The 18,410-nt window shown below is 55.6% G+C and overlaps 8 protein-coding genes and 1 non-coding gene across 9 annotated transcripts; 5 read left to right on the top strand and 4 right to left on the bottom strand.

Annotated features, from left to right (window-relative positions):
- The first annotated feature begins 86 nt into the window (after positions 1-86).
- On the top strand, positions 87-1,106 carry BO80DRAFT_428947 (mitochondrial 37S ribosomal protein uS12m). Its single transcript, XM_025720359.1, has 3 exons — positions 87-531; positions 652-752; positions 808-1,106. Exons 1-3 carry the CDS (start codon positions 105-107, stop codon positions 871-873), a joined length of 594 nt encoding a protein of 197 aa, XP_025570994.1. The 5' UTR covers positions 87-104; the 3' UTR covers positions 874-1,106.
- On the bottom strand, positions 1,106-2,765 carry BO80DRAFT_222222 (glycosyltransferase family 15 protein). The gene is made up of 4 exons (XM_025714404.1): positions 2,617-2,765; positions 1,785-2,567; positions 1,445-1,733; positions 1,106-1,386 (listed from the first exon to the last, which is right to left on the bottom strand). Exons 1-4 carry the CDS (start codon positions 2,656-2,658, stop codon positions 1,322-1,324), a joined length of 1,179 nt encoding a protein of 392 aa, XP_025570995.1. The 5' UTR covers positions 2,659-2,765; the 3' UTR covers positions 1,106-1,321.
- Positions 2,766-3,842: 1,077 nt separating this feature from the next.
- On the top strand, positions 3,843-6,509 carry BO80DRAFT_365954 (deadenylation-dependent mRNA-decapping factor PAT1; the record flags this gene model as incomplete). The annotated part of the gene is made up of 3 exons (XM_025716221.1): positions 3,843-3,988; positions 4,077-6,335; positions 6,386-6,509. The coding sequence occupies 3 exons, from the start codon at positions 3,843-3,845 to the stop codon at positions 6,507-6,509; spliced, it is 2,529 nt and encodes an 842-aa protein (XP_025570996.1).
- Positions 6,510-7,694: 1,185 nt separating this feature from the next.
- On the top strand, positions 7,695-9,894 carry BO80DRAFT_222266 (cytochrome P450). Its single transcript, XM_025714405.1, has 2 exons — positions 7,695-9,070; positions 9,154-9,894. The coding sequence occupies exons 1-2, from the start codon at positions 8,170-8,172 to the stop codon at positions 9,798-9,800; spliced, it is 1,548 nt and encodes a 515-aa protein (XP_025570997.1). The 5' UTR covers positions 7,695-8,169; the 3' UTR covers positions 9,801-9,894.
- A 55-nt stretch (positions 9,895-9,949) lies between these two features.
- BO80DRAFT_428951 (uncharacterized protein) lies at positions 9,950-11,199 on the bottom strand. Its single transcript, XM_025720360.1, has one exon. It carries the CDS (start codon positions 10,913-10,915, stop codon positions 9,989-9,991), a length of 927 nt encoding a protein of 308 aa, XP_025570998.1. The 5' UTR covers positions 10,916-11,199; the 3' UTR covers positions 9,950-9,988.
- Positions 11,200-12,309: 1,110 nt separating this feature from the next.
- BO80DRAFT_222310 (cytochrome P450) lies at positions 12,310-14,312 on the top strand. Its single transcript, XM_025714406.1, has 5 exons — positions 12,310-12,740; positions 12,792-13,645; positions 13,692-13,802; positions 13,852-14,018; positions 14,066-14,312. The coding sequence occupies exons 1-5, from the start codon at positions 12,518-12,520 to the stop codon at positions 14,235-14,237; spliced, it is 1,527 nt and encodes a 508-aa protein (XP_025570999.1). The 5' UTR covers positions 12,310-12,517; the 3' UTR covers positions 14,238-14,312.
- A 221-nt stretch (positions 14,313-14,533) lies between these two features.
- On the bottom strand, positions 14,534-14,624 carry BO80DRAFT_t270. Its single transcript has one exon. It is a non-coding gene; the product is annotated as a tRNA-Gln (tRNA).
- Positions 14,625-15,648: 1,024 nt separating this feature from the next.
- On the top strand, positions 15,649-17,267 carry BO80DRAFT_468460 (NAD-dependent epimerase/dehydratase family protein). The gene is made up of 4 exons (XM_025722934.1): positions 15,649-15,842; positions 15,894-16,128; positions 16,180-16,636; positions 16,685-17,267. The coding sequence occupies exons 1-4, from the start codon at positions 15,814-15,816 to the stop codon at positions 17,077-17,079; spliced, it is 1,116 nt and encodes a 371-aa protein (XP_025571000.1). The 5' UTR covers positions 15,649-15,813; the 3' UTR covers positions 17,080-17,267.
- Positions 17,262-18,374, bottom strand: BO80DRAFT_365936 (putative oxidoreductase; the record flags this gene model as incomplete). Its single annotated transcript, XM_025716219.1, has 1 exon — positions 17,262-18,374. A coding segment is annotated over one exon (1,113 nt), but the record flags the coding sequence as incomplete, so codon positions are not given.
- Positions 18,375-18,410: the final 36 nt, after the last annotated feature.

Raw genomic sequence — 18,410 nt, forward strand, 5'->3', positions numbered from 1 at the left:
TCAACCATGTTTCCATCACGTGACTATAGCCTTCTCCAGGAAATGTTTCCTCCGGCCCATACCCTCCATCACGGAGGGTACTTTCACCACCAGGAACCGCCAAAATGCCTCTCCTCGTCTCGTCCCTCGCGCTACGCACGCTCCGGACTCTCGTCCAGCGTCCCGCCACCACTGCCACTACCGTTCTCAAGCGCAACTGCTCCACCTCGACCCTCACCCAACGCCGACCCTTCCAGCCCGTCCTCCGCACGTCCGCAGCACTCAAGAAGCCCTCCGTGACACTCGCGGTCCGGAACTTCTCGACCTCTCCGTTCCGCCAAGCAACCTATAATCAGGTCCGTCGGGGATGCAGAGTTGCGCAGCGCGCGCGTCGCTCCCGCTCTCCGGCCCTGATCGGTCGGTCTCAGATGAAGGGGGTGTGTCTGAAGACGGGTATTACGAAACCGAAGAAGCCGAATTCTGGAGAGCGGAAGACGGCGAGAGTTAGGTTGAGTAGTGGGAAGGTTGTGACGGCTTATATTCCTGGTGAAGGTGGGTTATCCTTATTCTCGTGTTTTTGGTTGGGAGGGGGGATAGGTTCGGGGCTTAGATGGAAGGAATTGAGCAATTGGATGGAGTGAAATGCAAGAAAGCTAACATGGGTGTGCTTAGGTCACAATATCCAGCAGCACAGTGTTGTCATGGTTCGTGGTGGTCGTGTGCCGGATTGTCCTGGTGTGAAGTACCATTTGGTCAGAGGAGCTATGGATTTGGTAGGTTCTTTTCTCTTGTCGTTGGAATTGGGATCAGATGTACTAATTTCTGTAGGGTGGTGTTGCCGGTCGGTTGAACAGTCGGTCCAAGTATGGTACCAAGAAGCCGAAGAAAGACTAAGGCCGACGCTGGTCATGGTGGGGATTGTTTAGATATGCTGTAATTTTGTGATTCTGTATCGTTTACCTTTCCTTGACGGATCGTTGTTATCATTAGAAACGGCTATGTACATTTATGAGGCTTTCCGGGATTCCTTCATCCACCAGTACATCTGCACCTGCACCTTGATACCCTGAAATAACTGAAATGATGAGTACGCCAGCCCGACAATCTTATTAACACATGACACCTGCCGCAAATCAAGAAATGGATATAACCCGAATATTGTAAGCATGCCAGCATCAGCGTCCATGGACATGTCAAGAAAAGTCACGGATCTTTTGATCTTCGTTAGTGGACATTCTCCACGCCAGTATCCAATCGACTGTACTTGGTCAATATGTCTAGCTGCCGACATGCTCGGCCCGTCCTGCTCAACACGATGAAGTTGCAATATTTCACTAAAGCCTCAGCTCTCGTTCTCATATCCCTTGGGCTTATCCATGTCATTGGTTTGGAAGAACCGGGACGTGCCTGCATGCTGGTTATTACTATGCCCAACAGAAGACGGTGAACAAGAACGTGAACTTACAAGAGTAACCCTTCCAGTCAAAGTTGTCGTTGGGGTTGCAGTGGCATTTCAGATCCAGCCTCAGCTGCTCGCCAGTCGGGCAGTGAGTGAAGGGGACATGGTAGTACCCAATCTCGTTGAAGAAGTGGATCTCCTCCTTCTTCAGAAGCAGTCCCGCCGCAATGGAGTGCACCGGCGCATCGCCCCACCGCTCGTAGAAGAAGCCGCCGGCGTGGTCGAGCGTCTCAAAGTAGTCAATGTACTCCTTGGACCGCAGCCACTCCAGACTTCCGATCTCGAAGTTCGACCACTATACGTATCCTATTAGTCCAGCGACTGACGATCATCGAGGTATACTCACAAAGTGGCACTTGTTGTAGGTCTTTCCACCGTCATCACTCAGGAAACTCATCGAGTTGCCGCTGGCGATATGCTCGGGGTGTTCTTCCATGAACTTCTGCACGGTACCCCACAGACTCGGGATGGTGTCGTAGTATTCATACAAACTCAGGACAAAGCTGTACTTCTTGTCGTTCTCCTTCACGTAGCGGAACGGGTCGAAGCTGACATCACAGAAGAGCTCGATGCTGGGCTCCACGCGCCAGTAGTACTCATAGTTCATCATCAACGGATGACGGAAGAAAAAGCCGGACTCATAGCGGCACATGTGACGGTAGCTCTCTGAGTCGCCGTAGATAATCTTCTTCTCTCCCATTTCCTGTCGCACCTTCTTTGCCTTGTCCTGGTCGATCCACTCGGGGTAAGACCAATGCTCCTTGGGGATGACTCCATAGTAAGTATTGCCCGACACCAGGGCCGACGTGACCTTCTTGAATTCATCATCAAACGGCTTGTCGTTCAGGAACACCCAGTCGTAGTGGTAGTTGTGGTTGAAGCGGTCCTCCACCGTCCGGATGGACTTGGCCATTTCCCAGACATCACTGTTGCGAGCCAAGGTGACAAAGGTGGCATTCACGCGATCCGTCGAGATGTATTTGTTCGGCCCACTTGACGATAGCGCATCGTGCTGCGAGGAAGAAGAGGAGGTCGAGGAGTCTTTGTAGGTCGCGGGGTTGAGTTTCGTGCCGATGTTCTCGGGGATGGGGATCGAGCTCCTGGAGATCAGGAAGAAGAGGGCCAGCCCCTTTGGACGGTCAGTGATGCGAAGAATCACAAAGAGCGAGGCAACTCACCGTAACGGCAAAAAGAAGGTATCGCAGGGGCCCTATAGCCATGATGCTAGAGGTCACTGCGCGGTGTCGAAGCGTCGGTGAGAAGCGGGAGAAATAGGTGAGCGCGCAGGGCTGAAGATGGATGCCTGCTGCGTAGTCTCAAAGACCACCGGAGATGGACGGTGCTGATCAAAATGTAAACGAATGACGGACAGAAGTGTGATGGAGGATGAGATCCGGACTGGAAACTCTCACTCGGGGCAGTTGTGACAGGCCGGATGGAAATCCGCCTCCCGATTCTTGGGATCTATCTATGGGCGATCGGTAACGACGTTGCAGATGATGGATCCGCGGCGCATCAGACAAAGATTAAAGTTCGTTCCAGGCCACAACGCTCGTGCTTCCCCGGGCGTCTTGATTGGAAATGGACGAGTCCCGACTTGAAGTCTGGAGGTGCGAACAGGGTGGGAGAAATTCAGGAGATGTCAACAAGAGCCGGTCTACAGGACGAACGAGGTGAGATTGCGGCATTGGCCCGGCATGGGGGAGGGCGACGCAGCCTCGCCCATTATTGGCCGGGCCACGTACGTCGCACCGGATTTTAGCCACCGAGTGGATGAAAAGGATTGAAGCAATAAAGACATCGATCTCTACGGAAAAGCCTTATAGGGATGGCATGACGTTGAGGAGGCTGCGATCCCAGCTGCCACTGCCCGTGTCTGTTCTTCAGGCCTGGGGCACTGCGACTCTTGGGCGACGATCCATCCTGCCTTGGGTTCGGGCCAGGCAATCAGGGGATGTACGGAGTCGAGAAGCCACATCGCCTAAACCCTACGGAGTTTCCCGTAGAAAGGATCGAGATATTGGCGGGGCTAGATGAGATCTCCCAGCACGGAGCTTGAAGCTGAAACCCGATGTGTATGACAGGCCATGTCATGGAGTTACTCCTTATCACCTACGGAGTACTTGTTACCAACTACTACTCCTCCGTAGTACTAGTATTCATTCTTATTCTCGGGATTCGGATTGGAGGAGGCGAAGGCCCCTCCGATGAGGTAAGCACGGACGGCCAAGGACGCCCTGGGGCCTCAGGCAGCCACCCGTAGCACCACTAAGCCGAAAGCCACCTAGGCGGGTGATATCAGACCGGCTCTGAACTTCATCCCGCACTACCCAATTATGCCGCGGTGCTAATTCTCGCCCTCCTCCTACTTCCCTGCCTCCCCGACCCCGCCCCTCCCCCGAAGATGTCCTTCTTCGGCTTCAATACTACCCTGCCTAGGGATCGAGCTCCCCCGATTGAAAGTCGGGGCATCTTCGACACCCCTGACCCGTTCGCCGAAGTCGCCCGCGCCCGAGCAGAGGGCTTCCAAGGCGGCGATGATGACGACGTGTAAGACTTCTTCCCGCGGCTGCAACCTACCAACTGGCCACGCTGGTTAGCATGGAGCTAACTCACGGCTCTTTCTCGTGCTCTATAGAATCGATTTCGAGGATACTTACGACGGCCTGGGAGACCAGCTCGACGACGACCAAGATGCGTTCAATGACGACACGTTTGGTGGCGGTGTCGACCCGAGCCCTGTGGGCAAGGATTTCGATTTCTTTGGAAGGACTGCCCAGGTCGCCGACGTGATCGGAGAGGAACAGATCCGCTACAGTCTCCAGCAACCCGGTGCACCGGCTGCGTCTGCGACTGCGACGCAACCCGCTGCCGATGCCGCTCTGCCAGGCGCTGCGGCCCAGAAGCCCAAGCGCACCGGATATGAGAAGTATCAGGACCCGGGCTACATCCCCGACCTTCAGGCCAAGTCTAGTGTCTGGGGCATGTCCAAGAAACCGGAGCCGCAGCCGCAGCCGCAGCCGCATCTGCAGCTACAACAGCAGCTACAACAGCAGCTCACGCCCCAGATGGTATCGCAAGCGAAGAAGATGCTGAGTCTAGAGGAAGTGGAAGCCCAGCTGCGCAGACAAGGTCCGGGTTCAATCCCTACCCAGCTCCCACTGCCTCTTCCGCACTCGATGCCAGAGCTAGCTCAGCCGCTCCAGCGCGCTCAGATGCCCCCTCTTCCCGAAGGTTTTGCACAGTTACCGCCGGAGATTATACAGGCTCAGCTCGCCAAGGGTGTCCCACCTGCGCAGTTGCTGCATCAGCCGCCCATGGTCCCGGAGCCGTACCCGCTTCCGGCGCACGCTCCGAACCTGCCGATGCATCTCCTGCAGAATGCCAACCTGCCGCCTCAGCACATGATGTCTCCCCAGCGTCAGGCGATGCCACCGGCAGCGCAGAGACCCCAGCAACAGCAGCCGCCCCCACCCCAAGCTCCTCGCGGTAGCGCTACTCAACTGCCAGTGATCACCAACTCCCAGCAGTTGATGCATTTGACAGAAGAGCAGCGTGTAGCGTACTTGATGGAAGATGCCAAGCGGGCGAAGCGCAACCACAAGATCTTCCTCCTTTCCAAGGGGAATGGGCTGATGACTCCGCAAGACAAGAATTTCATCACGCGCATCCAGCTCCAGCAACTCGTCGCAGCCGCCGGAAATGTGGCAGACTCGGATTCGGAAGCGGTCTTGGCCGAGGACTTCTACTATCAGGTCTACAGCCAAATTCGGGGAGCCCCGCGCCAACATCCACACCAGCCACTCGGGCATTTTGCGCAGACGTACCTTCTTCAGACGGGCAACCGGCTCGGGGGCCATGGATCTCGCCGGCAGTTCCAGAGCGCCGACAATCACATGCAGAGGATGCAACAACAGGTCCAGCGTGCAGTGGAGGCCGCTAAGCAGAAGCCCAAGAACAAGCAGCTGATCATCGAAGGCAGCTTGGGTAAAATCTCCTTCAGCAACGCCAAGACGCCAAAGCCGATGCTCAACATCAAGCGTCCCGAGAGCTCGGAAGGCGCCAAGACGATGAAGAAGCCACACACCGATCTAAGCGTCAGTGACCGCAAGTCTGTCCTGACCAACCTTGAGAGCGTTTATAATACCCTGATGGAGATGGAGGACATGGAGCGCACGATGCCTCCCCCGCCTGATGAGAACGACCCGGAAGCGATTCAGAAGCACATGGAGTGGAGGCAGAAGATCCGGTCACTCAACCAGAAGCTGTGGCGAGAACTGAAGGTCATGGAGCCCATTGTTCCCAACACCAACACCCCCCATCCGTTCATTGCTTTCCTCTCCTATCCCAAGGGCAAGAAGGCCATCCCGCGTATCTTCCGCCACATCGACCAGGAGCAGCGGGTTACGATCCTCACTATGATCGTCGTGCACTTGGATTCCTTGGACGTCGTCCGGCGCGCGCAGCCTGTGCCTGGCGAGACCCAGCCGTCTCTGGCCGTTCGGGAAGCCATCGACCTGTTCTCCCAGGCCGTCATGCCCAGCCTACTGGGTTACGTCAACGAAGCACCATTCAACATCATCATCGGTCTGCTGGGACTTGTCATCGCGCAGACTCAGGTTCATATGATCTCAAAGACCCGCATTGGACTCGGAATTTTGACCATGCTGTTGAGTCGCGCCGAGATTGTGAAGGAGGCCGGCCAAGCTACTGAACGGGACTGGCAGCAGTGGGTGGAAAAGTTCAACGTGTTGTTTGACACCCTGGAGCCCACCTTCGCCGATATCTTCCCCAGCTCGATCAATGCTGGCGATGACATGTACGTATGGCAGTTCTTGGCTGCCGTTGGTATTGGAGCCAGCCCCGAACAGCAGCAGCGCTTGGTTATTGCGGTTAAGTAAGTTGGCCTTGTCTACTTGTTGAGCTTGGGAGCTAATCATTCTACAGGGACCGGGTGATGGAGACGGTGACCTACAGCAAGACGCTTCCTGCCGACATGGCCAGCCAGCGCCTTGGCAACGTCAACCTCTTCATGCGGGCTATTGGCCTGGACGTCGAGCTACTGGGCTAAGACACGAACCACGAGGTACTTCTTTCGCTGGCCAAGTTCCAAACCTCCTAGGGCATGCTCTAGACCGGGTCGGTTCGAAATTCATCTCGAACTCGATCTTGATCCACCGGGCTCCATCCTGACAGGACGAGTCTAGTGATCACCGTGCGGATATGCTTAGCAGCAGAGTTGGCCTATTTTAAGACCGGCACCCGGTAAACGAGTGCTCGGGGTAAGACAAATGGCCGAAAGGTCGGTTGGTCTTCGGAGACGACGCTGGGGGGGGTGGCGGCATGCGATTGCAACCGAATAATGGCACAGGCGAGTGCGCCTAGTGCAACCAGTGATGTACTATCTACTCATCACCATGATTTTTATGCTCGTCCCACGACATGTTTGGTGGGACTGTTGATAGTGATGCCTTTCTAGCTATGTGTTCATGTGTTCTTTAATCCTATTTCATTTTATGTGGTGTTTCTTTCCTCGCCATGGCTTTTTGATGGACCCATCGAATAGCCAGCCCTGCAACTGGTGTGGGGCCCAGCCAAGCTAGAACCGGCATCCCCGAACGGTCAGAGTCGCTGGCACCGAACCGGAGCCTGTCGGGGGCGGTGTTTTTCCTTCGTCTCTGCCAAAGTATCAAGAGGTCATTATACCCACCTATATTCATGCTGAATCATTGCAATCCATTCTCGTGGATATTTGAACCAATGCGAGAGAACCAACATTAGGCGCGAAAAGGCCAATAGGCCAATAGATCCCACCTCAGAGGATTGGCAGTAGCAGGCAGATCACATGACCCCTTTCGTTTGTTCCCTCTGCTCCACCTGCTCGGGAGGCATCCTTCTGCCATCTTTGATCTACCGGCCCCTCGGCCGCCGAGCGATCGTCGAGGAGGTGAGTTACAGCCCCCAAGGTTGACTCAACAGCATGTACTGTGATGATGACACCACCTAGTCGATCGGAAGAGCCAGTCCAACAAGACTATAAAACTTCGCATATTATACCTGCTCAGCTGATCCAAAGAGGGCCGGATAAATAAGAGTCGGATTATCGCCAGTCAAGCGCCATGCATCCACCGATGCGTCCAGTCCCGCCCGTGCGAGCCCACTATTTGGCGGCTCCGCCAGTAGTGCTCACCACGCTCCTCCGTGCCTTTAGGTACGCTCCAGCAGGTCCATCGACTCAAGAGTCACCCTAGCAAGCATACGAGTCAATGTGACTTTTTTTTTCCTAAAGCCCATCAGCACTAATGCAGTCGCTCTGCGATTGCGAAGCACATAACATGGCTCTGTTGGGAGTTGTCACATACTTCCTCCACTCAGGGACTCGGCGGGGCCAACAGAGGAGCCGCTGGGCGGCTACTGACCTTCGATAAGCCCCAGGCCAGCCTATCAGCCAGTGAGAATGCCGAGCCCGCCCAGACCAAGTGCATCGTCAACATATCCAATAATTGAGCTGTCAAATAGCCGATGTTAGGAAAAGAAGGCAGTCTAGAGTGGGGGAGTACAATCTCTCGAGCTTGATACATCCTATAAAGGTCCATGTGACCCTTCTACAGCGGCTGGGATGAATGGCAATTGAAAACTTCTAAGCCCAGCAATCCCCTCCTCACCAGTTTCTTTCCCTGTTGGAACGTATACTACAGATCCTTCTCGGCTGCTGCCAGAGTGTGATAGCCATGACCGCCCTGAGACTCCTCGTAGGCCTGCTCATCGTTCTCCTCGTCAGCTACCTCATCTATCAGGTTTGGCTGCATCCACTTGCCTCCTATCCGGGTCCATTCGTCGCCAAATTGACCGACCTCTACTCGGTTGTGCACGCCATACGCGGTGACCGCCACGAGGATCTCTATCGTCTGCATCAGTGCTATGGGGGCATTGTGCGAATCGGCCCGCAGCGCCTGTCCGTTCTCGATGCAAAGGCACTGGAGTCCATCTATGGCTTTCAGGCTAACGTTCAAAAGTCCCAGTGGTACCGTACCTTCTATGGTACAAGTATATTCAATACCATCGATCGCCGTGTGCATTCCCGCAAGCGTCGCGTCATGTCGCAAGCATTTTCCAATCAGGCACTGCGTGGCATGGAACCGCATATACTATCAGCCATACAGGTCTGGTGCGCTGTACTAGGTGACCAGCATCCTGACAAGCCGGTGAGAGTGGCATCCTCCGACCCTGGCGCCTGGTCACGGCCCAAGGATATGGTGCACTGGAGCTCCTGCGTTATCTTCGATGCATTGGGAGAGATCTGCTTCGGCAAGACCTTCAACACTTCCCTCAGCGACGCCAACCACTTCTTCTTCCCGCTGATGGCCTTGAACGTCCGCATCACGAACATCTGCGGGCAGATGCCCATCCTACGCCGCCTAGGGGTTGACAAATACCTCCGCAGCGGCACCGTCGCCGACCGCAAGCGACAGATTGACTTTTCCCAGCAGTTGCTGCGGACTCGGCTAGCAGCCGAGCCCACCGAGCGCCGGGATATCATCTACTACCTGCGGCAGGCACGCGATCCGGAGACCAAGCAAGGCTATTCAGAGACGGAACTGATGTCCGAGGTCGTCATGTTGTTAGGAGCCGGTGGGTTCTTTCTTCCTGCCTTTCCTCCTGCCCACACTCATCAAGGTCGGTAGCTGGAGAACTAACAAATCTACCATTCCTAGGTAACGACACGACCAATGCCGCTTTAACTGCCACATTCTACTTCCTCGCCCATCATCCAACTATTCTCGCCCGCCTGAGCGCGGAAATCCGTGCCGTTTTCGCTGCAGCAGATGCCATTGTTGCCGGTCCTCAGCTGGCGCAGCTGGCTTACCTCCGCGCCTGCATTGAGGAAAGTATGCGTCTATGTCCACCCGTCCCTGCGGATCTGCCTCGGGAAGTCCTCCCTGGTGGGCTCCAAGTGGGTACATGGCATTTCCCAGCCGGTACGGTTATCGGAGTGCCTACGTATGCCTTGCATCACAGCCAAGAGCACTTTGATCGCCCATTCATGTATGACCCGAGTCGGTGGCTGTTGTACGGCAGTGAAGGCACTCGGGACGGCGAGGGCGTGAGTGCCGAGGTGCTGAGTCGGCAGCGGCAGGCATTCGTGCCGTTCAGTCTAGGCCCGCGAGGGTGCATTGGTCGGAGTGTGGCTATGCTCGAATTGGAGGTGAGTATCGCCCGGGTTTTGTGGTTGTATGATTTGCGACTGGCGCCAGGGACGGAGCGACTGGGCGTGGGCCCCGAAGGAGAGTATAAAATCGAGGATAATTTTATCATCGGAAAGGAGGGACCCGTGCTGCAGTTTCGGACGCGTCAGACATGATTTTCACAAGGACTTCATCTATCCCGGATGCGGAGGCGCCTAGCCCTCATTCATCCATGCCCTACCGAGTTCTGGGCAGGCATGGCACTATATAAGCGCTGAAGAAAGCAACACTCTTTATCTATGTCCTGATTCTGGAGTGTGGGGGTAGTTGTATGCCATTCATGCTGTACCGTCCCGGTGTTTATCTATAATCTCGCCTTCTTCGACCGAGATGCCCGAGGAGGCTTCAGCACCTTAAACCATTCGTCCGGTAGGACCAGATGGTCCCGCTTGGACATCAACTGTCTTTGCTCCTGCCACCCCTTTTCGGCCATCCGATACCGTTCCATCTCGGTCTCCAACCACGCCGCACAAGTCTCGGCGGACCGCCCAACCTCCTGGAAAGGAAACAGATGCCCCGATCCAGGCAGGATCACTTCCTTTACACGCCCCTGAGCCATGCCACCGCTTCCCCCCACACCGGTCCCACAGGTCCTGATCCCCTCGCGCATCTCGTCAAGCCCGAGATAGGTTTTCGCACCTATTACCCAGAGGCACGAGGGCCGGAGGGTGGGAAGTCGATAGTAAATAATTGGCGGCTCTGGGCGATATACCGGGACGGACACAATTCGGGTGTCCAGGTCCGCATGCGTGGTGCGATCGACTTCAATCCGGTCTTTTACAGTTCGGGCCGAGAAATTCTGTCGCATCTGGGCCAGTACGTCGTGGTACTTGGTTGTGGTTAAGGTGACTGGGGATTCAGTAGGGTTGGTCGTGGAATCGGTTGCCGCATGGGCGTTGGGGTACAGCGGGGTGGGGAGATCGCGGAGGGCGTATTGGATCATGCGTTCTGCGCAGCGGGGATCCCAGGATCTCAGGAGGGTGTGGTGTGCCTGAACCGCTGCTGCGCGAGAAGGCCAGACATCTTGTCGCCAGAGACTGAAGTTGATGGTTCCGGTAGTGTCGGTGCCGAAGCCCATGGGGGGTAAGCTGGGTTGGATGACCGGGTCGAGAAGGAGGAGGGTGGTGAAGAGCCGGGGGTGGATATATGCCAGGTTCGTGCTATCGAACGGTCTGTTAGTCAAGGAGGATGAGGCTTGCGAGAGAAAACACCCACATGATGCTTCCGCCATAGCTGTGGCCGATGCCGACCAGCGGACGAGGCATCTGATCCCGAAAGTGGTTGATCAGCAGCAGAAGATCGCGCGAGTGGTCCATCCACGAGCCTGGAAGGGTTATGTTATGCCTTGTCCTTGCCTCCCGGTACAGCCGGAGACCTACAGTCGGTGCTGAGCTTGTCCTCGTTTAGGACACCACTGACGCCCATATTGGTGCTGTCGGCGATCCAGATGCTTCGAATGTGGAATCGGTGGCGGGTTGCCTGTGCCAGGAGCTCATCCCACAAGGGCTCATACAGTTCCTATTCCCATCTTAGTGGATCTGTAATTCAGCAATGTCAGAGCGGTGTACCCATGACTCACCTTATACAGGGACGCTCCATGGGCTGCTATGATGGTCATGGCATCGGCAGGGATGGGCTCCGTCTGGTGCTTGGGGGTGTATTGCTTGACGTGTAACTGCAGCACTTCTTCCTGGTCCACGGTGCTCCCCGGATACTCCCGGATATGGCAGCTGGGGACAACGTGCTCGGTAATGTGGAAGAACTCGGTCGACATGGCGAACGGGTATAGATGGTGAGATCTGGTGATTGTGAGAGTCGGGTGTTGATGGATGCGCCACCAGCAGGAGAACGAGAAACAGAGAGAATAAGATTGAAGCCTGGTCCCCGAAACCCCGCTTCCAGAAACCCGACAGGACACATGATAAAGCGCGTCTCTCTCTCTTGTGTTTTCCCTCTGGCCGATGTTTGCTTCTCTCAGCCTTGCATTAGTCCTGACTAGGGCATGGGGGCCTTCGCGGAACCCATTCCCGCTGGCGAGACGTCGAAAAGATCATGCTTGGATTCACCGGGCTGGCCGTCCAAATCGCATCGTCTGCTGTTGGTACTTCAGCAGATTGATGGATTTGACCTGGAAGTATTGTTGCCGATTTTTCACATCCAGAGATAGCCTCTTCCTTCCATGGTGATCAACTTTGCCAGAGGAGCATCGTGAGAGGCTCGCAGCAAGTCCGCTGCACGGTCTGAGGGCGAGACTATCTTCGAATGTCCCACTGCTAATATACACGATGATGAGCGCCACGCTTTTTTTAAGTCCACCCAGGATGAACAAGACGCAAGAAAAGCCCCACCAAGACGCGGGACGGGGGATGTCCCGGCTGCAGATACGACCTGCACGGCCGCGCACCCCACCGGCCATTCATCAGCAACTGATATGGAATGCATCAACTTTGGCGCGCGGGGATGTCCCTTGCCCCCTCCTTCTCGACTTAGCCCCAAGAATGATAGGCCTGTTTTCCTAGGGTGGGCCTCATACAATGACTTGGATCCCTCAACCGAGTCCTCTAGTCCGGCACCAACGGTCCAGACTGACAGTCGATTCCAGTCGACGTCGCGGTTCTGCATCTGCCGCTCTGCCAAAAGCCGGGCGAGGGCTCCTGTATCACCCTCTATTGGTGGGCGATCTGCATTCTTCATCGCTACCCCCTCTTTTAATGTCAGCACTAGAGCCCATGCCGTGGGTGGCCTTCATAGCTAGTGGCCTTTTTATATATACTCTGCAGCACCAGGATGAACAAGCCATCTTTTCAACTGCATTCACCTACGCCCACCCTTCATGACGACAACGATGGCTCTCGAACTGTCCCACGTCTGGCTAGCCCTTGCCGGCATAGCAACGTTTTACATCTCGCGAACCTTCTATCGTCTCTACTTCCATCCGCTGTCGAAGATACCCGGTCCCAAGCTCACCGCAATCACCCGTCTATATGAATTCTACTACGATGTCATCTGCGATGGGAAGTTTCTGTTTCAGATTGAGAAAATGCATCAGCAGTACGGTAGGTGAGAGCATACCGACCACCAGCATAGCTTGGCTAAGTACCGCCCAGGCCCTATCGTTCGCATCAACCCCCGTGAAGTCCATATCAGCGATCCATCCTTCTATGATGAAATCTATGCCTCCAGCAGCCGGAAACGGAACAGGGATCATGATGCCTACGATGCATTTACACTCTCGTACTCGGTGATTGGCACCATGGGCCACGAACACCACCGCTTCCGACGCAGCATCCTGAACGACTTCTTTTCCAAGCGCTCCGTGCTCGCATTATCCGACGTGGTCGAAGAGCGGGTGCTGAAGCTGATGCAGCGTTTTGAGGGATTCTATAAGGAGCAAAGCGTGGTCAACCTAAGCAATGCATTTGCCGCATTGGCGTCGGACGTGATTACCTATTACTGTTTTGGGAAACGCTGGGGCTTTGTTGAGGATGAGCACTTCCGCAGCGAGATCCATAAGAACAACGAGGAAAACACCGAACACTGCCATCTCGACCGCTTCTTTCCGTTTGTGCCGGAATTGATGCGCCGGATTCCGGGGCAGGTGTTGGCCTTGCTCCTCCCAAGCAAGGCTGCGGCGTTTGAGTTTCAGGCCGCCCTCTTTCAGACTATCACCATGAATATGCAAGCTGGATCCACGTCGACCAAGGAAAACCGGACCATTTTCCAAAAGTTGACGGACCCCAGCTTACCCGCCGAGGAGCGGAGTCTGCGTCGTGTCCAAGATGAGGTGTTCACGCTTCTGGGTGCGGGCACAGAAACAACAGCGAGCACCTTGATGGTCATGATCTACCACGTGTCGCGGAATGAGAGCATTCGAGACAAATTGCGGACCGAGCTGAAGCAGGTTATGCCCACGCCTACGAGCGCAGTGACATGGACGGAATTGGAGAAGCTACCGTACCTGGTATGAGACTGTGAGTTACGGTAAACGTCGGCTGACTTGCTTCTAGACTGCGGTTCTTAATGAATCCTTGCGCTTGTCCTATGGGGTCATTATGCGGCTTCCTCGGGTGGCACCGACTGAGACTCTGCGGTACAAGGACTATGCTATTCCACCAGGGGTATGCCATAGCATCTTTCCGTAAACTGGCATCAGCTAATCCTGGATAGACGCCAATGAGCACCTCCACCTATTTTATCCACCGCAACCCAGACATCTTTCCAGAGCCGGACAAGTTCGACCCGGAGCGATGGATTAGGGCTGCGGAAAGAGGCCAGAACTTGTCGCGGTATCTGGTGTCGTTTATGAGGGGAAGTCGCGCGTGCGTGGGAATGAAGTCAGTTTGCCCACTGTTTCCCGTGTCTCTGCTAATGGGTTCATTAGTCTGGCCTATATTGAGCTGTACCTGACGATTGCGCATTTGGTGCGTCGATTCGATTTCACCTTGCACAACACGAGCCCGGAAGACGTGCGCATTACGAGAGATCGGATCATCCCGTGCACTGACAAGGGGATGTTGTGGGTCTATGCGAGGGTGACGGGGATGGAGGAGTGATGATGGCAGGTGTCTTGAATGTATGAGCTCCCAATAGTCGTGTCGAGTGATGAGTGAAAAGGGACAGTTGGCACTATATATTCGGATCATATAGTCTGTGAATCGTTGTTCTTGCCTAGGGACGACCATCCTCAACTTAGGCCTTTCGATCATGAGCATGCTAGCAACCGGCCATGAGTGGTTCCTGAAATCAGACCATTACACTGTCTATCACCATGGATCAAACCCATGCATGCTTGGAGCCATGCCAGACCCAATTGATTTCGAACGACAAAAAAGGAAAAAGAAAAGAAGAAAGGTCGTGCCCGGGTTCGAACCGGGGTTGTCGGAACTTCCGTAGTACAGAGTACTCAAAATCCGAAGGGATAACCACTACCCCACACAACCGGATGCGGATATTTAATCCTTGGATATTACCAGCTATCAACCGTGCTTCATGCTGCATCTTAGCATATCCATGTGTTTTGCCTACGCACTGCCATTGCAATAGCCAGGTACATCTTAGGTATACTCCTCCAGCTTCTGAGAGCCCTCTTGATCGGAATTTACTAAGGAAATCTACCGCACCATGCCACCACCTCCGCTATAACCATGTCCATCAGAACAGGTACGCCACCCACCAGTGGGGAACCAACAGACCACCCGTTCGCATGCAAGCCTTCTCCTGTTGCTCAGACATATCTACATACACCCCAAGACCCCTGAGCTCACTGTGTGGCATCGATATTAACCGCGGAAATGACCCAAGCGGGCTGACAGGCACGACCAACGATTGGACCCTGGGATTGGATCGGGACCAGTCGGTCCACCGAGCCCGGCGAGGACCACTGTCGACCCGCCCGAGCAATGGGATGGAAATGAGCATTCAGCATTGGGGGCAGATACGGGGGGTGATTGGCGGGTGTCCTCTCGGGCCGTCCATGTCTCAGTTTCAGACATGGTCGGCCGCTTGTTATTAGCCGGGCGAGGCGTTGATGACGACGATGGATGTGCTGCTGCTGCTGCTGGGGGAGGAGCGGGTAATAAGGATTATCTACCATGTAGTAAGTACTGTGACACAGTACTGGTATGGAGAGCTGGTAGGATACTCCGTGGTTTACTCCGACCGGACTGGATGGCCGGGTTCGGATGCTTGCAGGTGCAGATGCTGCATGCACCTATCCTTCTGCGGCTGTGAGACGGATGAGGATTATGGACTGGGTATGGAGTAATGAAGTTGACGAGGATCGACCGGTGGGCAGGTCGTTTACGTAGACAGTTGGGTGATCAGCAGGTGGGCGTGAAAGGGGCAGATTAGGATGAGCACTCGGATGGTGAACTGATGATGCGATGTGGTGATTTCCTCTACTTCACCCGGTCCGCTGGGTTATCTTACGGTATCATGTACTTCCGTATGTGCCTGGCCATCCCACTTCGTTGCCCCTCCCCCACCTCCATCCAATGGCATCTCCCCCTTAAATATCCCGCCCACTCCCCCATCATTATTCGGTCCCATCTCACCTTTTGACTCCTACTCCTCCACTCCTCCCTCCTCTTCCCATTCTCCCGACACCTTCACCACCGTAATTGCCTCATCATGCCTTCCGGATCAGTTCTCGTCACCGGGTAAGTTCGAGCCCTCGTCCGCGAGCTCTCGCTGACCCCGCAATGCTCCAGTGGAACCGGCTACATTGGCTCCTTCACCACCCTCGCGCTCCTCGAGGCCGGCTACAAGGTCGTCGTCGCCGACAACCTCTACAACTCCTCCGACGAGGCCCTGAAGCGCATTGAGTTGATCTCCGGCAAGAAGGCCGAGTTTGCTCAGATCGATGTCACCGATGAGGCGGCCTTTGACCGCGTCTTCGAGGCCCACCCCGACATTGACAGCGTCATCCACTTTGCTGCGCTGAAGGTGTGCTCTCCGCGCAAGCAACCGAGTGTCTGCGACTGACATGCATACTAGGCGGTTGGAGAGTCCGGGGAGAAGCCTCTGGACTACTACCACGTCAACGTCTACGGCACCATCTGCCTCCTGCGCTCCATGGTCCGCCACAATGTCACCAACATCGTCTTCTCCAGCTCGGCCACCGTCTACGGCGATGCCACCCGCTTCCCGAACATGATCCCCATTCCCGAGGAGTGCCCGCTGGGTCCCACCAACCCCTACGGTAACACCAAGTTCGCCGTCGAGACCGCCATCACCGACGTCATCAACGCGCAGCGCAACAACGCCATCAAGGCCGGCAACGAGGCCGAGGCCCAGAAGTGGAACGGTGCCCTGCTCCGCTACTTCAACCCCGCCGGTGCCCACCCCAGTGGTATCATGGGCGAGGACCCCCAGGGTGTCCCCTACAACCTGCTTCCCCTTCTGGCCCAGGTGGCCACCGGCAAGCGCGAGAAGCTGCTCGTCTTCGGAGATGGTAAGCTGCCTGTCTGTTTGCCACATGCGGCGTGACTAACCCGACTAGACTATGCTTCCCACGACGGAACCGCCATCCGCGACTACATCCACATCCTCGACCTGGCCGACGGCCACTTGAAGGCGCTCAACTACCTGCGCGCCAACAACCCCGGCGTCCGTGCCTGGAACTTGGGTACCGGCAGGGGCAGCACTGTGTACGAGATGATCCGTGCCTTCTCGACGGCCGTGGGCCGGGACCTCCCCTACGAGGTGGCTCCCCGCCGTGCGGGTGACGTGCTCAACCTGACGGCCAACCCCACGCGGGCCAACACCGAGCTCGGCTGGAAGGCAGAGCGCACCCTCGAGCAGGCCTGCGAGGACCTCTGGCTGTGGACGCACAACAACCCCCAGGGCTACCGCCAGCAGCCCCCGGCGGAGCTGGTGGCGAAGCTGCAGAAATAAGTCATGACGCCGATAGATTCGGGCTGGAAAAGGGAACATCGATAGAGACGTTGGACCTGGCTAATTGGATGAGACGAATTTCCTTGTATGATCATGCTCCTGCGAGCGTCTGTATCTAGAGCGTACCTAGTCTTGCTTAGATATTGACCCGTGTAATTCAATGCACATGATGCGATCTAAATCTATTTACCCTTGCGGCTCCTGCGCGAGCCAGGCGTCGGCTCTTTCGCCGATGCCTTGGGCTGCTCCGCCTGTTCCTTTTCTTTGGCCTCCAGCGCCCGTCGCACGGCCGACTCCTTCTCCTTGACCTCAATCAGCTTCTCACTAAACTGCCACAACATCTTGCCCGCCTCTTCATCCTTGACCTCCCTCCTCGCCACATCCACCTCCTTGCACTCCTTAATCAACCACCCGCCCTCCCCCCGCCCAAACTGCGCATCCATCGCCGCATACAAGATACTCTGCGCCCCCTGCTGCGGCGACTTCAACACCAACCACCACACCGGCCACGTCACCAAATACACCAACAACCCCCACAACGAACCCCCCGTCATCCACCGCCGATTCCCAGGCGTGCGACTAAACCCGGGATCCACCATGATGACCCTCGCACTGGGCGGCTGTCCATCGGGTCTCTTAAACGCATTGAGATGTTTCTGAAACGACTGCGCAAAGACCATCAATGATAGCTTGCTCAAGCCATACAAACTCACGCCCTTCTTCACCTTCTTGGCTTTTTCCCGCTGTAGCTTGCCGTTCTTCATCACCATTCGTCTTGCCCCGTTCCCATCCGAGGACTCCGCCCTCGACGCCGTCGCAACCATCGCCTCCTCCACCATCCTCAAATCAAACCTCGCCCCAATATAACTCGCACACGTCACAAAAATAACCCTCACATCCCGATGCGCCGGCTGCACCCGCAACGCCGGCGAAAGGATACTCAACAAATGAAAATTCGCCAAATAATTCACCATAAACTCCTCATCCAGCCCATCCACCGTCAACTGTGTCTTGCGCGCCACCGGCGGATTCGTATTCCCACACAAGATCAGCATATCGAGTCGTCGCGGCGGGACATTATCGATCCATTTCGTCGCGAAGGTCCGGATACTGTGCAGGGAAGAGAGATCCACTTGTTCGGCGTAGATCAGCTGGTTATTGGTTTTTTGGCGCAGGTCGTCGATGTATTCCACGAGGAAGATGTCGGAGGGGGAGTGTTGGGTTAGGAGGATGATTTGGGCGCCGCGGGAGGCGAGGGCGTGGACCACGCTGGCGCCGATGCCAGATGTGCCGCCCTAGACTTTTTGTTAGGTTGTTGGTTTGGGGGGGGG

The sequence above is a fragment of the Aspergillus ibericus genome, assembly GCF_003184845.1.
Source record: "Aspergillus ibericus CBS 121593 unplaced genomic scaffold BO80scaffold_54, whole genome shotgun sequence".
In the NCBI taxonomy this organism is placed as follows: Eukaryota; Fungi; Ascomycota; class Eurotiomycetes; order Eurotiales; family Aspergillaceae; genus Aspergillus; species Aspergillus ibericus.

Bases quoted from the DNA above. Each gene is read 5' to 3' on its own strand.
- BO80DRAFT_428947 (XM_025720359.1), top strand. From the start codon at position 105: ATGCCTCTCCTCGTCTCGTCCCTCGCGCTACGCACGCTCCGGACTCTC. The intron at 532-651 runs GTGGGTTATCCT...GGGTGTGCTTAG, and splicing joins GGCTTATATTCCTGGTGAAG to GTCACAATATCCAGCAGCAC. The intron at 753-807 runs GTAGGTTCTTTT...TAATTTCTGTAG, and splicing joins TCAGAGGAGCTATGGATTTG to GGTGGTGTTGCCGGTCGGTT.
- BO80DRAFT_222222 (XM_025714404.1), bottom strand. From the start codon at position 2,658: ATGGCTATAGGGCCCCTGCGATACCTTCTTTTTGCCGTTACG. The intron at 2,568-2,616 runs GTGAGTTGCCTC...GACCGTCCAAAG, and splicing joins ACCTTCTTTTTGCCGTTACG to GGGCTGGCCCTCTTCTTCCT. The intron at 1,734-1,784 runs GTGAGTATACCT...GGATACGTATAG, and splicing joins CCTACAACAAGTGCCACTTT to TGGTCGAACTTCGAGATCGG.
- BO80DRAFT_222266 (XM_025714405.1), top strand. From the start codon at position 8,170: ATGACCGCCCTGAGACTCCTCGTAGGCCTGCTCATCGTTCTCCTCGTC. The intron at 9,071-9,153 runs GTGGGTTCTTTC...TACCATTCCTAG, and splicing joins CGTCATGTTGTTAGGAGCCG to GTAACGACACGACCAATGCC.
- BO80DRAFT_428951 (XM_025720360.1), bottom strand. From the start codon at position 10,915: ATGGCGGAAGCATCATGTGGGTGTTTTCTCTCGCAAGCCTCATCCTCC.
- BO80DRAFT_222310 (XM_025714406.1), top strand. From the start codon at position 12,518: ATGACGACAACGATGGCTCTCGAACTGTCCCACGTCTGGCTAGCCCTT. The intron at 13,803-13,851 runs GTATGCCATAGC...AATCCTGGATAG, and splicing joins ACTATGCTATTCCACCAGGG to ACGCCAATGAGCACCTCCAC. The intron at 14,019-14,065 runs GTCAGTTTGCCC...TGGGTTCATTAG, and splicing joins CGCGCGTGCGTGGGAATGAA to TCTGGCCTATATTGAGCTGT.
- BO80DRAFT_468460 (XM_025722934.1), top strand. From the start codon at position 15,814: ATGCCTTCCGGATCAGTTCTCGTCACCGG. The intron at 16,129-16,179 runs GTGTGCTCTCCG...CATGCATACTAG, and splicing joins TCCACTTTGCTGCGCTGAAG to GCGGTTGGAGAGTCCGGGGA. The intron at 16,637-16,684 runs GTAAGCTGCCTG...TAACCCGACTAG, and splicing joins GCTGCTCGTCTTCGGAGATG to ACTATGCTTCCCACGACGGA.